The 22,973-nt window shown below is 38.7% G+C and overlaps 2 protein-coding genes across 2 annotated transcripts in view; one reads left to right on the top strand and one right to left on the bottom strand.

Annotated features, from left to right (window-relative positions):
- Positions 1–15,221: 15,221 nt before the first annotated feature.
- On the top strand, positions 15,222–19,070 carry LOC131989942 (carbohydrate sulfotransferase 12-like). Its single transcript, XM_059355326.1, has 5 exons — positions 15,222–15,318; positions 15,623–15,798; positions 16,670–16,813; positions 16,896–17,203; positions 18,678–19,070. Exons 1-5 carry the CDS (start codon positions 15,222–15,224, stop codon positions 18,916–18,918), a joined length of 966 nt encoding a protein of 321 aa, XP_059211309.1. The 3' UTR covers positions 18,919–19,070.
- A 1,094-nt stretch (positions 19,071–20,164) lies between these two features.
- The window catches only part of sema4f (sema domain, immunoglobulin domain (Ig), transmembrane domain (TM) and short cytoplasmic domain, (semaphorin) 4F), a 60,838-nt gene continuing 58,029 nt past the window's right edge, over positions 20,165–22,973 (bottom strand). Inside the window, exons 13-15 of the mRNA XM_059355330.1 lie at positions 22,282–22,337; positions 21,955–22,145; positions 20,165–21,824 (exon numbers count right to left, since the gene is read on the bottom strand). Of these exons, the coding sequence (XP_059211313.1) occupies positions 21,108–21,824; positions 21,955–22,145; positions 22,282–22,337 (964 nt within the window). The 3' untranslated portion in view covers positions 20,165–21,107. The remainder of the gene's footprint in view (positions 21,825–21,954; positions 22,146–22,281; positions 22,338–22,973) is intronic.

Below are 22,973 nucleotides of genomic sequence, written 5' to 3'. Positions count from 1 at the left end.
TGTAGCGACATGGGCTGAAAGGCCACTCTGCCAGGAAGAAGCCATTACTCCAAAAGAAACATAAAAAAGCCACAACCTCCTCCACACATACCAAACCTTTTATTCATTTGTTTCTGGTTAATTTGTGTTAAAATAATTGATTATTCTGCTTCTATTTTGTCTGTCTCTGTTCTCTGTCTCTGTGATTGACGCAGGTCACTATCAAAGGTCAAAACCTTGGGTGTAATATCTCTCTCTATGCATTTATATTAAATCAGGCAATATGATTTTGATACAATGATTATGTTTGTGTGTTAATGTTGATTTAGAAACTGTGATTACTTTGTTGACATATACTTCATTGGCTTAAACTGATTAAGATTCTATAAATCACAAAGAATGACATCCAGATATATTGATGCACAGTTTTTGCTGTGTGTGTATGTGCATTTGTGAGTGTGTGTGTGTGTGTGTGTGTGTGTGTGTGTGTGTGTGTGTGTGTGTGTGTGTGTGTGTGTGTGTGTGTGTGTGTGTGTGTATGTGTGTCTGGAGAGGGGAGACCACAGAAGGCCGAATGAAAATCCCGTGTGAGAATCTCTGTAAGTCATAACAAGGAAAAATGTTTGTGCTAACAAGTTTGTCTGGTTTCGGCAGCAAGCAACCAGGTGGCATGACGTGCTGTTGTATGCAGAGAGAGACGGGGTTCAGACTTCACAAACTGAAACCTGTCTGTTTGTATTCAGGGACATGAGTTTTGAACCTGGAGAATCTCTGTAAATTGCACATTTTTTGACGTATTGTAATAAACTTTTGTTAAACTGAGAAACTTGGACGCCTCCTGCTCTTCATTCCCCATCAATGATCTGCGCAGAAAAATGGTGAGGGTTTTTCTGTTGGTGACAGATTATTCAATTTTCAAGGTTTCCTCATGCAATTTTTCTAACATTTGATAGGGACAGATATTTAATGACAGACTGAATTCAGCTATCTGATTCAAGTATGATCGTGTTTACAGCATATGCTAATTTAACTTTAGTGAAACTACAGGATTAGACAAGTTCAGAAAAAAGAAGTAAAAACTATAAACAATTAACCATTAAAAAAAAAAAACTGTCACGTGCCACAAAACAATGCCACTCATTGTCCCAAAAAGTGCCCATTTGTTAACAGGTCAGACATAAACCAGAAAATAAAATAGCCATTATTAATGGGAAAGTGCAGCAGTGTGAGCTTTGAGTCCAGGTCAGGTGTTGCATCATGCAGGATAACTCACGTATCCAGGTAGATTATAAAGCAGCGTGCAACATCTTCTGTGAACATTAATTAATAAACATTCAGGAGATTTATCCATGAAGATGCTGTCACTTTGTGAGCACTGAGCAACATACGTGCCTTTGCACCTGCAATATACAAAGGTCAAAGGTCAAGTGTGTGCTGAATGCACTGCCTGGACATGCCTTCACAGCAGTTCTTCCTTTAATGGCCCAAAATTGTTTGTACTGTAGTGGAAATTTTCTTTGCTGCTGGTGAAGAATGAAATAGAGACTTCTTCCGGCCGACAAGGTTTATTTTCTTTGCAAAGAAAGGTCAATCAACGCACAAGTGGTCAAAATGAAGAAAGACCCTGAAAGGAAGGAAAACTGTCCAATTTATGCCTGGAGAACGCTACCTAAGATGCGGGTCATGTTGTAGAAAATCTTTAAAGAAAACACTTGACGAACAGATAGTATCGAATCACAGCCTTGTGCGGGATTTAATTGGCAGATAGTAAAAACATATGAAACATCAAGACCAACTTTCAGAACAACACTGCGAGACAACGCCTCTCACAAACTCATTTCACTTCAGTTCGTGCGTCATTGTTTCTTTGTAACTAAGGTTTTACTGTCCTGTATTTTCCTGTTATGACAATCATTTGATATGTGAGTACACCTGGGAGATTCTGTTCTTATTCTAATGTTATCGTATCAACCAGAGCATCCACTCAGGATGCGCTATGCTGACCTTCGTCCAAGAGGTTTTCCTTTCCCATGACTTTTAATATTCCACCTGTGTGCTTAGGTAACATTTCAATGTGGATTCACCTATGAATTTATCCTACAGTCACACCCCGCTGTGTTCACCGGAGGTCTGGTGTCGACACCCTACCCCCCCAGGTTGGCCTCCTGCAGTAATTACATTTAGTTATAAAATGAGGTCTGCACATCACAAAGAGGACCTTTCTAGGTGTGAGAATCTCGTCTGGACATCACATTTGAAATACAAAGGGGACATTTCCAGGTGTAAAGTATCATCTGGATATCACATTTGAGACACAAAGGAGACTTTGAAGTAGTGGCAGGAAAAGGGGAGAGAGATTTGCATCTCAAGTTGCTGAGATCAATTTTACTCTTACAGTAGTTCTATGGAAATGTGAATCCAGCTCTCCAAGCATGATATATTTTGTTCTGGTTTGTTGCCTGTTAGATATATTGCTAATGTACCCATGTTCTGTTAATATTTTGAACAAATGTGCTCATTGCGGTTATGTATTGCTGGACACTCAACAAAAGGTTAAAAGTGCCTGGGAGGCTACAGATCACCCAGGATAAGGTTAATGGGGTGACCAGATCGTGAAGGTGAGGCTTATGCAACAGAATAAAAATAATGAATTGTTACCTGTATGTCTACACTAACATGCTTGAACTGCTTTTGCACTATGTGTATACTTAGAAGAGCTTGACTCAGGGTGTTGAAACAGAGGATGAGATTTGTTTGCAGAAGTGAAAATGACTGTAGACGCAGATGTAATGGTTAGACCACATGTAGTGTTTTCTGGAGTGACCCTTCAATAAAGAAGATTGGATTCGGAGTATCAAAGTCAAGTTGAATTTATTATTCTTGTACAAAAAGGAGCGTTTAACAGTGCAACACACAACAAGGGGTTACAGAGAAAAGGCTCTGACCGTTGGTTCTTATACATTCTGCAATGGGCGGTTTCTAACGTTTCTCTAGATAACCTCATACCGTCCTTATCCAACCCTGCCAGCCTCAGCAAAAACACTAGACTATAGAAAGTATCTACGACATGCAGCTGAAAGGAACACATTCACACTTAGTATGATTGAAACATTTGGAAACCCCAGTTTAATGCTAATTTTTATAACATGTAGTTTCAGTTGTTTCTCCACAGATGGTGAGACAGAAAGGAGGAAGTGTTAAAACGGCTATACAGATCAGCAACTCTTGACTAAATTTGCCTGGCGACAAAGAAGAATGACGTGAGATATCAACAACCAATGAAGAAGAGCAGACACCCGAAGAGACTATAAAAGGGTTCAGGGAAAGTTAGACGGGGTTGAGACTTTGTGAACTGACCCAGCACATGTTGTTATCAGGGAAGCTTAATTGAAGCCAGAGACTCTGCAACTGCACATTCTTGACTTATTGTTAATAAATTGAAGTTCCACTGAGAACCTGGACTTCTCCTGCTCGTCCTTCCCCATCAAAAGATCGGCACGGAAATAGGTGAGAGAAAGTAAGGAGTCAGATAGATACATTTTCAGGTAATTTTTCAGTAATACCTAAAATCCTATTTCCAACATCTGGCAGCTTGCATTCAGTTTCATGTAACTACACCAACTGATATTGGCATTATCCTGTAAAGCAAAACTGTTACATACTTTTCCTAGAAAATCAAATCTGATCCTCTCCTGCACGTACACACCACACACACTCTAAACCTGTTTCACCCATTTCCATAGATCATTTTGTGGTATCATCTCAGCATATTAATCGGAATTTTGTGATTAATTATATTATATATTGTTAATCGACCTTTACTCTAGTTTAACTGAAGAATTCAATATTTGTCTCAAGTAATTCCCAGTAGTGTCTAAAGAGGGCCAGCCAAGGTTGTATGTCTCTGTGTTATTGTAACAGGGTGTAAAAGTAAATTCTGTGATGGTGTTAAAATAGATTGTTAAAATAGTCAAACTGATATTATGGGAAAAAACAGAGTTAAATGTTTAAAAAAAGTTTAATTAATTCATTGAGTATTCTATTCTTTATTGTTAAAAAGTAAAATAGCGTTATCGGTGATCTACATGGTTATCTTGATCTGCGAGTCTGGGATCGATTGCTTTGGTCTCCGCCCACAGTACCCAGGGGAAATTGCGGTAGTTTCCTCATAAGAGTAAATGCTCTTATCTAGGATACATCGCCACCACTCTTTGTGATTATTTCTCCCCGTTTTCAGGTATATTGTCAGTGGTTCACGCTGTTACAGTGGTTTTGAGAATGTTATAGTATGTTTTGTGTGTTAAGAGAGTGTTTAGGGAATATTAAGAGTAGGTTTGCTGAGCGTGTCCGTGCGAACATTCAACTAACAACTGCATCAAGTGTTTCTGTCACATGTGAATACATATGTAGACTTTGTTAAAAAAAATATTTCAAGTTGTTTGTAAATTGTGTATATGTAGAAATATACGAGTAAATGCTGTTATCGAGGAAAACATCGCCATCACTCTTATTATTTCTCCCTGTTTTCAGGGGCGCAACATTAACAATGTTTAGTCTGAGTCAAGGATCTGCAATTTCCACAACAACAGTAAACCAAAAACTTTAGCCTTAACCGTAGGGTGGTTTGTACTGCAGACTTTAAATATTAGTTTGAAAATGTTTTAAGTTCTTTACTGATATTATAAAAATTAGTATCAACCTGGGGTTTTCAAGTGTTTTAATCATATAAGCAAATGTGTCCCTGCCAGCTGTATGTTCGAGATACTTGTTCCAGTCAAGGTTATTATAGTTAACGAAAAACGAAATAACGAAAACTAGAATTGAAAAAACATTTTTGTTAACTGAAATAAAAATATTTTTTTTACAAAACGATAACTAACTTAAACTGTATTGTGTGGTTACAAATTTAACTAAAACTAACTAAAATTATAGTGAAAATGTCCTTTGTATTTGTCTTTGTCAACTTTTTTCATACGTAAACCTTTTTGGTTGATATGAAATCTATTTAATCTATCTGGTTGTATGACTTAATAAACTTATTGGGGCTGAGATGGATCAGACAAAGGAAATGAAGGAACATTTATTGTGACTTTTTTTAATCTGGCACCCAACAAATACCCCATTACAAAAAAACTAAAACTAACACTAAAACTAAGCATTATCCAAAAATAAAAACGAATTAAAACTAGCAATCTCACTCTAAAAACGCATTAAAACTAACTGAATTTGAAAACAAAAAACGAAATTAAAACAAAAACTAATGAAAAATCCAAAACTATTATAACCTTGGTTCCAGTGTTTCTGCTGGGGCAGGAAGGTTCAGATAAGGATCAGCTTTATGTATGGATAGGGGAAGCACTCATGACAGAGTGAGGGTCAGGGACATTTTCCCCTCACTACAGATTAGGGACCTGTGAAAGACATAATCTGTGTTAATTAGGTTATCTAGAGTCACGTCAGAAACCGCCTGTTGTAGGATGTATATAAACTGTCCAGGCTCTTTAGTTTGAGCCTTTTTCTCTGTAACCTTACTTGCTGTGTTGCATGGTTAAACACTCCTTCTTGTACAAGAATATTAAATTCAATTTAATTTTGATACTCCGAATCCAATCGTCTTTATTCAAGGGTCACTCTAAACTTATAACAACTGACCCTTTATGTTTTATCATTTTATTTAGAACAGCGATGGCAGCAGCAGCTTTGTCCAGAAGCAGAGGAGTGGCTGGTGGCCTCTTCACTCTGCTGTGTCTCGTCTGCCTCGCAAGTTCACTCAACGACAAGGAGAAACTGGTAAAGAAATTGTTTCTTAGCTTCCCTTTACTATAGAAAATAATTCCATATTTATTTGCATTTCCACAGCCATTTTTCATTAATAAATCTGCACACTAATATGCATTATATCAGAGCTGCTCCCTGTATGTCTGCAGATGTAACTGTTGATTGTCTGTGTGTTTGCAGGAAGAGATCAAGGCAAGCAATCAGATGATACAACAACAACTAGACAATTTAATGGTGAGTCATTCAGTATTAATGTAGCTCAGAAAAAAAAAACAGCTTTTGAGTAGCCTGAGACTGTCATAAAGTGTTTTTATTTTCCCTCAATAGGCACAAAAGGCCAGGCTTTTAGAGTTTGTGAGTGGATCTATGAGCTACTATAAGCCAATATTGTCACAACTGAAGAAAGCCTCTGAAGAGTCACCTGATGCCCCTCTGCTGCTGGAAAAACTGAAGGACATCGAGAGCCTCATGGAAAAAAACAAGACTTACCTAGATGAGCAGAATAAGCAGGTGGATGCAGAAATAGCAAACACCGAACAGGATCTGGAATATATGAAGAAAAAAATCCAATGTCTTGAGGAACATGACACTGGATTGTCATTTCAGTGCCTCAATCACTGATATTGCATCTATTGTGTCTGTTAATTCAAGTTTCTCTTTCTTATTGTGCACCTTCATTTAATCATGTTCATGCATTAAAATCACTGACATGTTTTTAATAAAATAGGGTGATTTTTCTTGTAATACCTGAAAAGTATTCCTAACTATCAAAAATGTAATCCAAATAAATTGTTTGGTAAGGCCTCAACCAGTTTCTGTTCCATATTTGTAATTTCCTTTATTCACTGTTGTAGAGTATAGATTCAGTTTTTGGGGGAAGCCATGTTGAAAGCATAGCCATGTAAGCTGCCACTTAGTGTACTAGTTTGCTTCACTAAAGCTTTGTAGTATATTTTGTGTCAAATTGTATACTTCATGTTACATGTGATGGAGGAGATTGGCTTCTGTAAGAAGGGGCCTCTCTGACCCTTGGGGCACACCCTGACCCTTCGCAGGAACAGAGTCGCCAGTCTATTTGGGAGACTCTGGGGACAGAGGAGATGTTGGAATGTGAACAAAACAAGTCTATAGATCAGATAGAAGAAGGGTTGGAATGTCGGCCTAAATAAGGTTAAAAAGTAACTTTGGTAGTTAGTAGCATGGGCTAGAGCCGAGGACATAAAATACCTTCACACAGAGAAATTTAAGAGAGAGAACCAGAGCTGCATTGTGCACTGTTTCAAAGAGTACAGGATGTTCACTTAGCGACGCTTCCTGTGAAGAGTGGGGGTTAAAAACAAAAAACAACCTGCATGCACGCCCACACTTGAGTTGTGCAGTGGGTGAGGTCACACCACTAGTTTATTGAAGCATTCTGTGTTGTGTATTCTTCTTCCATTAACAGCACAGGTAAGATGTTTTACACCAACATAGTTTAATCACCAGTGTGTTTCAGAATGATCTGTTTACAGCCTTTTTCTAAAACCTCTTGCCTCTAGATGAGCATTTTTCTTTTTATGTGATGTCTAATGGAGAAGAGAAGTATGACACCAAGGGCTGTTAAGACATAAAATGCATTTTCTGACAGACTTTCTGCTTAAAACACATGCACACATACGCACACCTTTCTATTTCCTGTCTTTCTTCCCCCTGTCAAAAGAAGGACTTTCTGCCCCCCTCCCCACCAGAAAGTATCATATTGCTAACTATGAAATGCACATCATTAATTAATCAACTGAATTCTGCATTCAGTGTTAGACAGTGTCTATAATATTATAACAGTTTTGTACTGGTTTCTCATCTAGTAGTTGTGAAGGAAATTTGGTACTTCCTGTCATGGTGGGGCAGGAAGTAGGCGGCGACCTACTTGATATTCGAGACGCAAGGCCTTGTAGAAATTCAAACTGTGAACCTAACTCTGATAACACCATGTGAGAGGGGTACGTGTGAATGAGTGAACTGTGTCCTTAGGTAGGAAAGGTAGGAGGTGAGGTAGGAAAATAGGGCTGCATTGAGTCTTGCTGAAGAGCTGAGAAATACAACAGTTATAAGCCGAGCGGTGTGTGGGGCTTTGTTGTGTTATAAAAGAGCCAGTCAGGATTGTGCGGGGTATGGTGATAATTTGAATGTGCTAATAAAACCTGCTGAACAGAGTATTGTGTGCCTTGTGTTTGGCCAGCTCACCCATTTACTTAGTGCAATCGTCAAAATTGCCATGACAAAGTTTCTTAACTTCCCTTTGTTATAGAAAATAATTCCATATTTATTTGCATTTCCACAGCCATTTTTCATTAACAAATCTGCAGTTGTGTGCACTAATATCCGTTATATCAGAGCTGCTCGCTGTATATGTCTGCAGATGTAACTGTATGTTGATTGACTGTCATGCTGTGTTTTCAGGAAGAGATCAAGGCAAGCAATCAGATTGTGCAACAAGAACTAGACAATATAATGGTGAGTCAGTCAGTATCAACGTGGCTCGAAAACAAACAGCTTGAGTGATAGAAAACTCTGACAGGATGACAGACTTTATGTTCAGTGGACACAGCAAACTTTGTATAATTTTAATTAGATAGTGCAAAAAACAAAATTAAATAAAAAGGTGGCTTTGAACTTATTTAATTATGTGTATATTCTTCAATGCAATTTTGTTTTGTGTTACAGTGCAAAGATCAGGATGTTTTCAAAGATGAATAACCACATCCTGTGTGTCATGAAGTCTTCAGTCATGAAAGACACATTTCTGATGTTGTTGAGGTTAACTGGAGAGACAGGAGGCTGATTTGCTGAATTAAATGGTATAATACATATATATATATGCCAATCATCTGTTTGAACTGCTGCCCTCAGGGAAACGTTACAGGTCCATCAGAACACGCACCACAAGATTCATGAACAGTTTCTATCCCGCAGCTATCACCATACTCAACTCAGACCTGAAAACAAACTCACTGGTCCGACAGCACTAATCAAGGATATCCACACCTAACACAATGCTCTGCACTTTATATATTTATATAATTACAGTATTGTTTTAATGCATACAATGGCACTAAATTGATGGTACAGTGAATGAATGACATGAATATACTAAGTGCTGAGAGAATGAGAATGTATCTTTTCTATTTACTATTTATTGAGGTGAAATGATAAGAATGTATCTTGTTATATGAGTCCAGTACCTGAGTGCATTGAATTTCGTTGTATTTCTGTGCAATGACAAAAAAAAAAATCTAATCTAATCTAATCTAATAAATTATACCACTGTGTGTCAATGGTACAGACGACTGATTATCTATTATAACTACAAAGCCACATTTCTCAGTGTAACTCTAGAATCAACCAGAACATAAAAACCCCTCATAATTAAATAAGTAAACTAAACACACTAAAAAAAGAAGCTATGGGGGCGTTCCCGATGGCACACCTGGTAGAGCGCATACCACAGAGGCCCAGCTCCGTAAGCGGGCGGCCCGGGTTCGAATCCGGCTCGGAGCCCTTTCCCTCTGTTTCCCCCTTTCACTCTCAATATCTCTCCTATCAATAAAGCTACAAAATGCCCAAAAAAAATCTTTAAAAAGAAGAAGAAGCTAAGCATTATTAAGCTTTAACAAATTTGCAGTCATGATGCTAACCTGTTATCAGCCAACTCACAGTCTACAGAGTCTCCTGTTTTACCACTACACTGTAACAGATTGCTGTAAGAAAACAAATATGCATTGTATACTGCAACAATATTACAACTAGCTTCAGCACTATACTGTGTTTAAGTCTACTGTAAAAATCAATGAAATGCAGGATTTTACTCTAATTCAGTATGTGGTTTTATCACAGTAACATACTGTAAAGTAAATAACAGTAGAGGAACTGTAAAATTAACTTTAGAATGCTGGAAACCCTGCTGCCAGTATTTTACTGTTAATTTACAAGACAATCACTGAATAAGGAAACATTTTGACCTGCTTGTGTCATCATTGTTTACCCTCAAGGAACCTTTAATATCTAACAAATGCCAGGGTAATTGTTAGAGATTAATAAAATTAGCAATAATCTGCATTGTGACCTTCAGTAAAATGCTGCTTAGAAATGTATTCAGCAAAGCATAAAACACATATTTCATACGCCAGGCACAGCAGACAGAAATAAGGATATCAACAGGAAGGACATACTGATAACACTTTGCACATCACCACATATTTGAGGGCAAGCAGATGAAACACTGAAGCACTCTTGGTGCTACAATTCAAGGTCATGAGCCCAAGTGGAGTTAGGTGTTATAGGAATTTTTCTTTCAATAAAGACAATCGGATTTAGAGTATCAAAGTTTAAGTTGAATTTAATATTCTTGTACAATAAGGAGCGTTTCACAGTGCAACACAACAACTGAGGTTACATAGAAAAAGGCTCGCTCTAAAGAGCCCGAACAGTTAGTTTATATGCTTCTTACAATGGGCGGTCTCTGTTATAATTCTAGACAATTCAATCATGTGCTTACCCAGATGTTCAATCAAACACCATCTTTCATAAACTTTCTTGTTTGTAGCCAAGGGGAAAACCTCTTGGCCAATCTCTGACCTTGCAGATGTCTTGTCTCTCTTCTCTCCAAAGTTTGACCCTTACATGGACCACAAGTCCCCAGTGATTTGATTTGATTTGATAAATCTTTATTGTCCCCGAGGGGCAATTTGTTCTGCATTCAGTAGTTAAAAATGTCACGCAACAAACAAATAATCATAATAAATACAAAACACACAGAACATAAAAACATTAAAGCATAAAAGCATATGGGAGACATCATGGAATATAATAATTTGCATTGCTTAAGAAAGACAAAGCTAGTGTAATCAGTGTAACACTGATTCCATATCTCGGACATATAGCTGGCTGGAACATGTCCAATTACTCTTCAAATCCAATTTGCCCACCTGACAGCAGATTAAACATGTCCAATCATACGCTAGGCATGTCCAAAAACATTTAAGCATGTTCGATGACACACAAAACATGCTCTTTAAACATATAGCCATAAGAGAGACATCTGAGCTACATGGCTAGATTATACAAAAACCCCAGGTTAATGTAATTTTTATAACGATAGGCACTGACAAATACTAGACAAGATACAGAAGTGTGCTGTTAGCTTTTTTCTTCCACAGGGCGGTGTCTGGAAGCTGAAGCACCAAGAGGCTAGGACTAGCCTGTGTCCCAACGAAATGGGCGGGCCAAGTCTAAACCATGGTGCTGCCCCAACAGTTTTGACCAATCAGATAGTATGTATAATTTACATTATAAAACTCTGTGTAAAAGTAAGTTAGGCATCCTTTTCTGGGAGGTGGTTACAGCTAACTGCTTAGCAGCCTGTGATTTCCGAACAGAGAAGGTCCATGTACATGCTCGCTCTTTCATTATTGTCTGAAATAAATAGTCAAAGGACTTTCCTCTCATCTGTTCTGCAAAAAAAAAACGAACTCTAACATAATCCATCCAATAGTTAAATGTTTCACACTGAACCAAACGTGTGGTTCAGGAAAAAATGCTAAAGTACTGCTTGCTCTAGAGGAAGAGTCTGGGAATCAATCACAAAAGTCAGTATGATTCATTTTCTAGGTATTATAGGGCACCACAGGAATGAGAAAATCTTTATGTAGTAAAGATACAACATGAATGTTCCCTTTTTAAAAAATCACTTTGCACACTTAAATGTGCTGCACGTCTCGATGGTCATATCCTGCTGTGATATGCAGTGCACCCGTGAAGTAAAGATCATGACATATTTCTGTCAAGCTAAAAGATAAAGTGTCAAAACTTTGTTTGATGAATGGCCTGGCCTAAAGCTGGCTCCAGAAGTCAATCCCCATAGAACCCCATGTTAGAATGATCATCTTTAGAGGAGAAATAAACATGTTTACAGGCCCCAAACAAACAAAAAACTGCTTTGTTTTCTATAGATAATTTTAACCTTCATGACAACTTATGCTACCTATACATCAGAAGACTTTGAAAGGATTTGGAAAAGACTCCTGGAAAACTATCAGCTCACACCAGCTCACATCTAAAGCGTTTAGAGTTTTTAGTCCCAGCCGAGTCTGAGATTTTGCAAAGACTGTGAATCTTTCACGGTCACTATTTAGAAAGACTACAACTAGATTATTTTAGCATTTTTTCCCCCATCATGCTCTTAGTAAAAACTTACAAATGGAGGAGAAGCAGCTTTTGGCTCCAGCTGCTCTAGTGTGTGCAGTGGTTTGTATTGGAAAAAAAAGAAAGAAGAGGAGACGCCACAAAATGCCCCTCACAAAGCTGAAAAAGGGTTTCCGTTTTTATCACATGAAAAGTTGACTATTTTACAGTAAAAATAGATAAAAGGAAGAATAAAGGAAAGGAACATTTAGAAATGAATTCATGATATACCTTTGTCCAACTTAATTATAATGTGTTTAATTGAATAGTTATACTTATCAGCTCTATCAACTTTAATTTAGTTAATCATACATTAATTATCGATTATTTATTACTTATTTATGTATAGGCCTTCATTTATTTATACATTTTAACTGGGTCTCCTTACTGTTGTCTTTACTAAGAAACAGCGTCCCCAAAATCCCGCTTGTGGCCGTAAATATATGACATCTCTATATTTTTATTTTGGACTGAGCTTACTAGCATTATTGTTTTAATTAATACAATTTTAATTGTATTAAAACATGGTCCCTGTTATAAAAATTAGGTTTATACAGTGTTTCAGATGTTTTAAATCCTACAATGAGTATGGGAGTCCCCATTTCTTACATGTCTTGTTTATACTTCTCTGATATGACTTTATTGCTGAGGCTGGCAGGGTGAGGTAAGGTTCAGGGTAAAGTATCAATAAAGGAAGTCTACAACAGAGTGAGGATTAGAGACAGGTCAGAGGACATTTAGATTGGGGATATCCTGATTACTGATTAAGGGAACAAAGGAAAACGTCTAGATGCACTGACTGTTAACAATTTACAAGGGTTAGGACAGCCCATTATCAATAATAGTATAAGAATCACCTGTTAGAGCTCCTCTGGGAGCCTTTTTCTCTGTAACCCCTCGTTGTGTGTTGCACTGTTAAACGCTCCTTCTTGTACAAGAATAATAAATTCGAATTCAACTTTACTACTCCGAATCCAATCTTCTTTATTGAAGGGTCACTCTAAAAAATTCCTATAACAGTCCCTCTTGTCTTACTGCACTTCAAAGAGGTCACAGTGGAGAAAACAAAAACGACAGTTTGTAAGTTTCTGCACCTGGCTGGAGTCCTGTCACAAACTGTCTGTAGCTTTTTTTTTTAAGTGCCCATGTTTTTATTGACTTGGAAGAGTGCATATATGGCTGTATATGACAGTAGTAACTTTTCAAGTTTTACAGTGAGGTCAAGACACACGAAACAGCAAATACACACACACATCTAACAAAACACAGCAGATCTTGTTTTCATAAGAAATATTAGCATGTAGTCAAACTGGCATTTTAAGGGTTAAAATCCTGATGATTATTCAATATTTGATGGTTTTGATTAGGGCTGAAGTTGATCAAAAGATTTAACCCAAAAAAGTAGAAAAAATATATGTCAGTAATAGTTTTATAGTGTTTTTGGAAGTGGACATGTCTGCCATAAAAGGGTAGTACATTTTTAAATCTGACACTACACAAAAAAAAAAAAAACTATAAATGCATCAAAAATCAATTTTGTTGCTAATCTTTGACATATCCAAGACTGTGATAAAAAATAAATGCCCCAATAAATGCCCCAGCCGAAAATTATCTATTAAATGGAAAATAACTAAATTTTTGTTTGTCTTTTCTTTGAAAAACAGTGACATCATGGAATCAAACTGGCATTTAAAGGATTAAAATCCTGAAAATAATTGAATATTATATAATATTAATATGTTGGAAAAAAATATATATCAGTAATATTTTTAAAGCGTTATTTAGAAGTGGACATGTCTGCCATCAAGTGGCCAAAAAGGGTTTTTTTCATTTTAAATCTGACACTACACAAAAACTAAAAATGCATCAAAACCAATTTTGTTCTTAATCTTTGACCTACCCAAGGCTGTGATAAAAACCAATGCCCCAGCCAAAAATTATTTATTATCTGGAAAATAACTCAATTTTTTGTGTTTTTTCTTTGAAAAACAGTGACATTATGCAATCAAACTGGCATTTAAAGGGTTAAAATTATCAAAATATTTGAATGTTTGGTAGTTTTGAGCAGGGCAGAAGTTGTTTGAGAGGTTTATGCAGAAAAAAATATTAATCTGTAAAGTTTTTATAGCATTTTTTTGGAGGTGGACATTTTCATCCCGAATGGCCTGAAAGGGTAGTAAATTTTAAATCTGACACTACACAAAAACTAAAAATGCATCAAAATCAATTTTGTTCTTAATCTTTGACATATCCAAGGCTGTGATAAAAACCAATGCCCCAGCCAAAAAAAATATATTATATGAAAAATAAAGGGTACTGGGGTCTGAAAGGGTCTGAAAGGGTAGTAAATTAAAGTGTGCCCTGAGGGTTAAATCATATAAAGGCTTAAAGTTATGCGTAATTAAGGCTTTGGCTGCTTTGAGTCACCCTTTGAGGCGGGTGCAATTACAGGTGGTGCATTCCAGCTTCCATCTCAGCTCCACCCGGCGGGTGCAATCACACTTTTTAACTATGCAATGTTTGACCTGTGCTTTTTATTATTTTATCTATTTTCTTATCCTGCTGTATCTTATTTTATCTTATTTTTATTTCCCTGTTTTAATTGACTGTTTGTACTGTTTTCATTTGTGTCTTGCTATTTGTGTGTATGTGAAGCACTTTGAATTACCTTGTGTTGAATTGTGCAATATAAATAAACTTGCCTTACCAGGTGGTGCATTCCGGCATCCATCCAGGTTTCGTTCAGCCCATCTCAGCTCCACCCAAGCCTCACCTCTTTGCCCATATTCGGATTAGCCATGGAAACTACGTCCATATTTTAAACAGTCTGTGATTTTTGCAGGCTGAGTTACTGATCAGTAATTTTCTCTCTGGGACTTTGCAGCAAGGTGAGTGATGCTTCTGTACAGTTGGTGCAAAATAATGCTTTTTGCTTTTCCACTAATGGATTTTGCTTCATTTATTAGGTTACCATTACCTAATCTGAAGTACATTGAAACAAATGTACAGGATTTTAACTTCACTTTAATTGTGGATTTTGGAATCATCCTCAGTCAGTGTTATTAAAAGCTAGTACGTGTTTTTACACTGTCTAATATGTCTTTCAGTACACTGTGTAGGAGTTTCTTTTGTGACTGCCATTTACACAGTATTAAAGGGTAATGGCTTTCACCCTTATCACTCAAGCGTCATTAACATTCAGTGTACTTTGTTTTGTTTCTGGTTCATTGACAGCTCCAGCTACCATGACAGCACACAGAGGATTCCTGCTGCTCCTTGTTGGATTCATGTCTCTCATCATGTTGTCCTTTCACCTATGGGACATTTCACAAGAAAAGAGAGGTAGAATATGTGGCCCTGTGTGCATGTGAATTACTTACTGTTCCTGAAGTGCATCCTGCTTCTGCTCAGTGCTTCTGTTTGTTTTGTGACCCACTGCCTGTGAAATGAATTGCGAGTTAATAAATGGATTAGTAAACAGTGGAGCTGCGTCCTCTCCTCTCCTATTATGGCTAATAGTTAATGTCACATTACTTTAGCTAAATGGAGCATTCGGAAAGACAAATGTTTGGCTTTTGTCTGAAGTAACTTAGCAATTATCATTTTAAACAGTTACAACACACATTCTTCTTCTTTCTCGCCACAGCAGAGAGGATTGTTCAGCTGCAGGAGCTGAGGAAGCAGCTGCTAAGAGAAAGCTGTGATGCTGACAAAAAGACATCTACTGAAGGGAAGCGCAGCTTAGAAGACATAAGCAAACAAGAGTTGGCGAACCTTGTTGTGGATGATAAACACTGCATCATTTACTGTTACATTCCTAAGGTGAGACAACGAGCCCCTGGACATACCCATGCAAAATATAGATACTACATAGTATCAGGACACACTACTTTTATAGCTGTTTAGACTTGTTTTGTTGTCTCGTTGCAGCTAGTTTGTGTCCCTTTGTAGTCATTTTGTGTCCACAGTCAATCTGTAGCTCTTTGTAGTTGTTTTGCGTCTCTTTGTAGTCATTCTGTGTCTCTTTGTAGTTGCTTTGCATCTCTGCGTAGAGGTTTTGTGTCTCTTCATTGTTGTTTTGTCTCTTCATCATAATTGTGTTTCTCTTGCATGTCTTTGTAGTTGTTTTGCATTCCTACATAGCTGTTCTGTGTCTCTTCTGAGTCGTTTTGTGTGTCTTTGTAGTCACTTTGGGTATCTATGTAGTTGGTGTTGTCTTTTTAAAGTCCTTTTACTGCTTTCTCTGTGGCTGTTTTGCTTCTTGCTGTTGGTGTTTTGCCTGTCTTTGCAGCTGGTTCGTGTCTCTATGTAGTCATTTTGAGTCTCCTTGTGGTTCCTTTGTGTATCTTCATAGCAATTGCGTGTCATTGTAGTTGTTTTGGTTTCTTTGTAGTCTGTGTCTTTTTGTGTTTTTGTTTTTTTGCCCATTTTTAAAGTGCTTGTGTGTCACTTTGTGGTCTCTTTGTAGCTGTTAAGCATCTCTTTCTAGTTGTTTTAGTCCCTTTGTATTCTTTCATTTCTCTAATGTCTCTACTTTGTTTATGTTTCTTTGCAGTCATTTTGAGTCTCTTCCTGGTTGGTCAATGTCTCATTGAGTGACACTTTGCAGGTGAAGATCAGGGCTCTGGGCCTGCGCCTGGTCGTCCTATTCATTCATCCATATGTGGACTCTTAGTCTTGTTTTCATCCACAGGTGGCGTGTACCAACTGGAAGAGGGTTATGTTTGCTCTGAATCAGGGTGAGCCCTATCCTGACCCCAAGTCCATATCTGGTGCCCTGGTCCACATGCCCAACAAGCTCACTCTCCTAAACAGCTTCCCAAGACACGAGATAAAGGTCAGTTGATACATAGACATAAGAGGTGACCTTAAAGCTTACAAACAGAAAACATCCATGTGTGCTTATTTGTTGACTACAGGCAAAATTGAAGCACTACATCAAGTTCCTGTTTGTCCGCGACCCATTCGTCCGTCTCATCTCCGCCTACCGAGACAAGTTAAAAAAACACAACGAGTACTACTATCAACACTTTGCCCGGAACATTCTGCGCCGCTATGGCAACCAGCGGCATCCACCACAGACAGCGGACAAGGCGTTCGCATCTGGTGTGCTCCCCTCATTTTACAACTTTATTCAGTACCTACTGGACCCGTGGACAGAAAAGAATCAGCCCTTTGAGCCCCACTGGAGACAGATGCACCGTCTGTGTCACCCCTGCCTCATACAGTAAGACCAGTTTAACCAGCAGGACATGTCCTCTGTGTTGTTTCTAATTAAATAGGACATAAATGAATATCATGAATTCATTTCTAAATGTTCCTTTCCTTTATTCTTCCTGATATCTATTTTTACTGTAAAATAGCCAACTTTTCATGTCAGAAAAACAGAAACCCTTTTTCAGCTTTGAGAGAAACCACTGCACAGCTGGAGCCAAAAGCTGCTTCTGCTCCATTTGTATGTTTTTACTAAGAGGGTGATGGGAAAAAATTGCATCATAGGAAAAAAAATGTTAAAAGAATCTAGTTGTAGTCTTGTAAATAGTTACCCTGCAAGATTCACAGTCAGTCTAAAATCTCAGTCTGTTCGGGAGTCTTTTCCAAATCTTTATAAAGTCTTCTGATGTATAGGTAGCATTACGTGACTGCGACTTGCGATAATATCAAACACGTTTGATATGATCGCTAACCCAAGACTAGGAAAAGACTGATATGAAACAGTGCAGATTACTACCTTACACTTAACAATGGAGATGACGGGAGCGCGCTGTGACTCCAGTAAAACTCCTAGATTTACTAAAGACTTTCAGTTTTTAGTCTGGGACTGGGAAAATCGTTTGGTGTAAGCCCAGCATAACAGGAGATTCATATTATACAACTCACTGGTTTAAATCATATAAAGGCTTAATGTTATGCGTAATTAAGGCCGTGGCTGCTTTGAGTCACCCTTTGAGGCGGGTGCAATTACAGGTGGTGCATTCCAGCTTCCATCTCAGCTCCACCCAAGCAAGTAAGACCAGTAAAACCAGCAGGAGATGTCCTCTGTGTTGTTTCTGGAAGTTACAAGGCTTCATTGACCTTATTAATCATTAAAGTTATTTTTAACATCTGACTTTCAAAACTTTGAAAGCAAATTTAGCACAGCCTAGTTGTTTATCTTTTCATCTTGTGGATGTCCTTTATTGTTGCCAGATTAAAAATGTTAGAATACTATACCAGATGTTAAATTATCATATTTTGAAATGTGACTTAGCCATAACCAAGCAAGCTGCACAGCAAAGCTGTTTTAAAGCAAGTGAAATTCAGTAAAATGAGACAGTACATTAATGTACATAGTGGCACTTTTCGCATTATTGATTGTACATCATACAGACGGAAAATATACTGTACAAATACAATAATTATTGTGCATATCCTTGTTGAATTTCCATTTTTTTTTAAATAAAGTAGGGTCATTTTTAGAGGGCCAAATTCAACTAAAAGAATGTTCTAAATGGCTGCTGCTGCGGCTGAAATATCACGACTTATAGTGCCTAGAATGGATCTGAAAAACCTTCCCAACATGCAACTAGACCCCTGGCCCAAATCACCTTGACTGCAATGCTTCTATTGATTCTAATAAATGCCCCTTTAACATCCAATGAAGTCAACAAAACAATGCTTGTTTGAGCAACAGTTTGACATTGGTTTGTCTTACCTCTCAGGTATGATTTTGTTGGCCATCAGGAGACTCTACAGCAGGATGCAGAACAGCTGCTGATGATCTTAAACCTTGAGGACAGCATTAAGTTCCCTCCTTCCAATGGAAACATGACTTCCTCTGCTTCTGTGTTGGATTGGTTCAGCACAGTGCCCCTAGAGGCCAGGAGGAAGCTGTATGAGCTCTACAAGGAGGACTTCAGGCTATTTGGCTACAGCAAGCCTAGTGAATTACTTGATGGTTGAGATAAAGTCATTTAACCTGAGAAAAGATTTCATGCAGAAAAGTTATGGCATGACAATACCCACTTAACCAACTGGTATTCTCAGATACAGGATTTAAAAAAAATAACATGAATATATAAAAGGGTTTTAATCAAAGGCTGTACATCTCGAACTTTTCTAGACTACATCAGCTAAATCTAGACTCATAAATGTACCCCCCCCCCCCCCCCCCCCCCCCTCTGCTAGGGTGAGGAAATTAATTTGTTGGTTAAAGCATCAAATGCCAACATTTTGACTTCCTGCTGGAGGGTTTTAACATCTTTCCACACACTATGTTGTGTCCTTAATTATTATGTACACATTTTTGTGTGCATAGTGCTATGGTTAATGTTCAATACTACTAATTTTCTTTCCGATTGGTTTTCAAATCAGCAGGCGGGAAGTAGGTAGCTTTTAGTTTTTACATTAATATTGTAAACATATCATTTGTAAACACACACTCACCATTCACTCATGCAAGATGCAAAAAGCTACATTATTTAGCGGAGCTGCATCCCATTAATGTACCATTTCTCACAATTTTAATATTTTACCAGAGAAAGAAGGCTTTAAGGACAATATGAGGCGACAGGTTCGACTGCTCCTTCATCTTCTCTTTGAGTGATTGCAGTAAAGATGGAGAACGCACTCTTAGACCATTCATCCACATTTACATACGTCAGAGCAGCAAAAGGTGCACTTCACTGTGAGGAAATGTTAAAGTGCTCTTTGTTATTCAACCAAGCACAGGCCTCTGGTTGTTCATGAGTGACAAAGACCAGAAGCCCCAGTTAGCCATTCCTTCCCCTAACCCCCATTAAATGTGTGTGAAAAAAAATATTTATGGCATATAACGTGAATTATGAAGGTGGCTTTTGTTATATTTTGCGGTTCCCCCATTTCTAGTCTTTAAACTAAGCTAAGATAAGCTAAGTGACCATTGGCTGTAGGTTCATATGTATGGGACAGGACGGTATCAATCTTCACATCTAATACTTGGCAATAAAGTGCATTTTCCTAAAATGTCGAACTGTTTGTTTATTATATGTTTGTTTAATCAATGTAATTCATGTCTTACATGGAACACACACTCACTCACAGCCACGGACACTTGCAAATTGTAGAATTTAGTAAAAGGTTTGGTCACACGCCACTGCTTGTTCCAAATCTGTCTCACATCCAGATATTTCAGCAGACAGTACGAACACAGTGATACCAGGTTAACAGCAACTTTTCTTAGGCTTTATTACAAAACAACATGACAAAAACAATACATTTTTTAAGTTCCACACTCACAAAACGAGGTGATGGTGGCTTTGTGTCTGGCAAGGTCCATTCTGTGAGGCTGAAATGATTTTCAAATCCTATTGAAAATCCTTTGCCTTTGTCTCAGTAACTGTGAAGGTGCTCAGTGGCAGATCTATGCAGCTGTCAGTTACTTCTATCTGCTGTGCATCTTGAGCTTCCACAATGACACTAATCCTCCTGTTGACCTCTCGACAGTGTAGGCAGTGACAGCCCCGTCACAGTCACTGTGGCCCATCTGAGGGACTCTCTTGATGGTTCTGTAGTCTCTGACAGTGACATTTCTCTGTTTGAAGCCCAGGACCGGTGCAGTCTGACTGGGCAGTCTATGGCTCAGCAGTCCTTTGGTGCCTTTGGACCTGTCAAGGTCTGGGATTTGAGTGGTGTGTCAGAGAGAAGAATAGAAATGGAGAGAAGAGGTGCTGAGAGACTCAAAGTGCACTTTTTTTTTGCAGTGCCATCAAGAGAAGAGAACGAGAGAGCAAACAACAACAGAAGTTAAGGAGAAAGACAATATGGCTTTTCAATGTCTACACATGTAGACATTTCATCTTTGATTTTTTTTAACATTTAAATTGATATCACACTCAGCTCTGTGTCCACAGTCACATTCAGACTGCTTATATTTACACTTTATATTACATCTGACACATTTATTTAGCTGTGGCTCTCAACACATCACATGTTTCTCTCTCACATGCTTTCACATAGACTTATCATATATTTCTCATAGATCTCTGTAGTCTCTCTTCATGCCACAGCTCCCATACAAAGGCATTTGGCAGTAGCCATTCTGCATTCCTCCCAATATTATTCAGTTTGTTTGGAGGATGCAAAATGGTGCGATCAGCATTCGCATCAGCTTTTCATATCGAACTTTCTTCACACTTAGCCAGTGGTGCTGGTGATTTAAACATGGGAAAGGTGGCCAACTCCTCCTCCAGTCCTTTTATTCCGTCCCCTAACCCGTCCCCCAGCCCCTCATCCACCTCGTCCCCCTCCCCTGACTCCCTCTCCACCCCCTCGGGCCTCCCCCTCTCCCTCTCCCCCGTCCTTCCATCCAGCAAGTCTGCAGCTAAGATTTCCGAGGTGAACTTCAGCCCGCTGCTGCTTGTGTTGCAGGTAGAATACAAGCTGTTCCCGTGGCCATTGCTGGGGTTGCTGTGGATCAGGGTGCCGCTGTAGCTGTTACCATTCCCCTGGTTGCTCAGGAGTGTTGTAGTCGTGTTGGTGGTCGCCGTCCCATTCCGTTTTTCTGTCAATCTGAAACCCTCAGACATCAAGCTGGCACTGCTAGGCGACTGTGGCGTGGCTGAGGAGCCCAGCAAGTCCCGCCCCTTCTCTGACGACAGCGAGTTATCTGGCAGGTGGTGACCCTGGCGGGCAATGCTGCGGCGACGGGTCACGAAGTAGAGGAGAAATGCGCCAAACACTAAACCCAAGAAGAAGAAAAGGATGTAGACTGCCAGGACATGACGACTTCCTGCTATCACCACGTTTCCTTTATGACTGGGGTGTTCGAGCGCCAGATGAAAGGCTGCTCTGCGGCAGGGGGTGGGGTCTCTGATACCTGGTCCTGGCTCCTGGAGAAGAGCAACAAGACAGAGAAGAGGAATTAATCTGTTTGTGTTTACCTTTTAAATCACCAACATATATTTCATAATAAAACAGTTTAGTTTTTAACTTATTTGCCCATATGTTTTTCCTGTCTACCTGACATGTGCAGATGTATTTTCCCAGGCTGTCGTTGGTGACAGTCACCTCCAGGTCCGAGTGGTGCTGCCGAGTGTGTCTGTGGGGAGGGTGCTCCCAGCTACAGGGCCTGGGAGACAGCTGGACACATGGCAACAGCAAGCGCAAACCCATAGAAACTTGCAGCTCCCTCATTAACGGTTTGCAACGTCCTGGAGGAGAAAACAAGCAGGGAGAGTTGAATCACAGAAAAACATATAGAGAATATATTTATAGTAACCAGGTTTGAAATCAATGAAGAACTTGACATTTACATAGTATTTAAGAATAGAAATGAGATAAACTCACCGTCCTCTACATCACACTTTCTCAAGGCGTTGTCAACAATATCACCCTGACCAGGACTGCAAACACACACATACACAAAAAGGAGTCACATTTGTGCAAGTGATTTAAGGGATAGTTCAGACATTTTGAAATGGGATTATATGAAATACTTCCATCCATAGTCAGTGAATGACCTACAGCAGCATGACAGTTTTCCTACGCATAAGTGCAACTGTGCAGCACACTGTATTATAGAGAAACTTTGTTTGTCTCTTAGTCAGTCATTAAGAGAGTCATTTTTTCTTTGAAGACAAATTGTCATTATGGCCTTCTGATCAGGAATGTTTTTTGCAATCTATCCTCTGAAAATTGAAAAAGACACCAGCATTCAGTAAGGATGGGAAAATCCAGTGAAAGGTCCCAAAGATGTGTTGTTATCAAACCCCACCCCTGGCAGCAGCAGCTGTCTGGGTCCCTGGGCAAAAAGTTTGCACATCTGCTCTGGTAGCTTGTGCTCTTTTTGGCCTTCAGGTTCCCCTCTCTCTCTTTCCCCTTCTGTTCATACTGCCTCATTTTTATTTTCCTCGTATTTGTTGCAGAAAGTCTGACTGAAACAGCTGACCTGCAGCACAGTTACATTTAGATGTAGGCATGCAGGAGTTCTAAGGTTCAGAAAATATAGTCTGACATTATTCTATATTCAGGGTACAGTG

Source organism: Centropristis striata, chromosome 17, assembly GCF_030273125.1.
Source record: "Centropristis striata isolate RG_2023a ecotype Rhode Island chromosome 17, C.striata_1.0, whole genome shotgun sequence".
Lineage (NCBI taxonomy): Eukaryota > Metazoa > Chordata > Actinopteri > Perciformes > Serranidae > Centropristis > Centropristis striata.
This window is presented reverse-complemented; position numbering and strand designations above follow the sequence as displayed.

Coding starts and splice junctions, on each gene's coding strand:
- LOC131989942 (XM_059355326.1), top strand. CDS start 15,222: ATGACAGCACACAGAGGATTCCTGCTGCTCCTTGTTGGATTCATGTCT. Junction 15,799..16,669: donor TTTACTGTTACATTCCTAAG/GTGAGACAACGA, acceptor TTTCATCCACAG/GTGGCGTGTACCAACTGGAA. Junction 16,814..16,895: donor TCCCAAGACACGAGATAAAG/GTCAGTTGATAC, acceptor TGTTGACTACAG/GCAAAATTGAAGCACTACAT.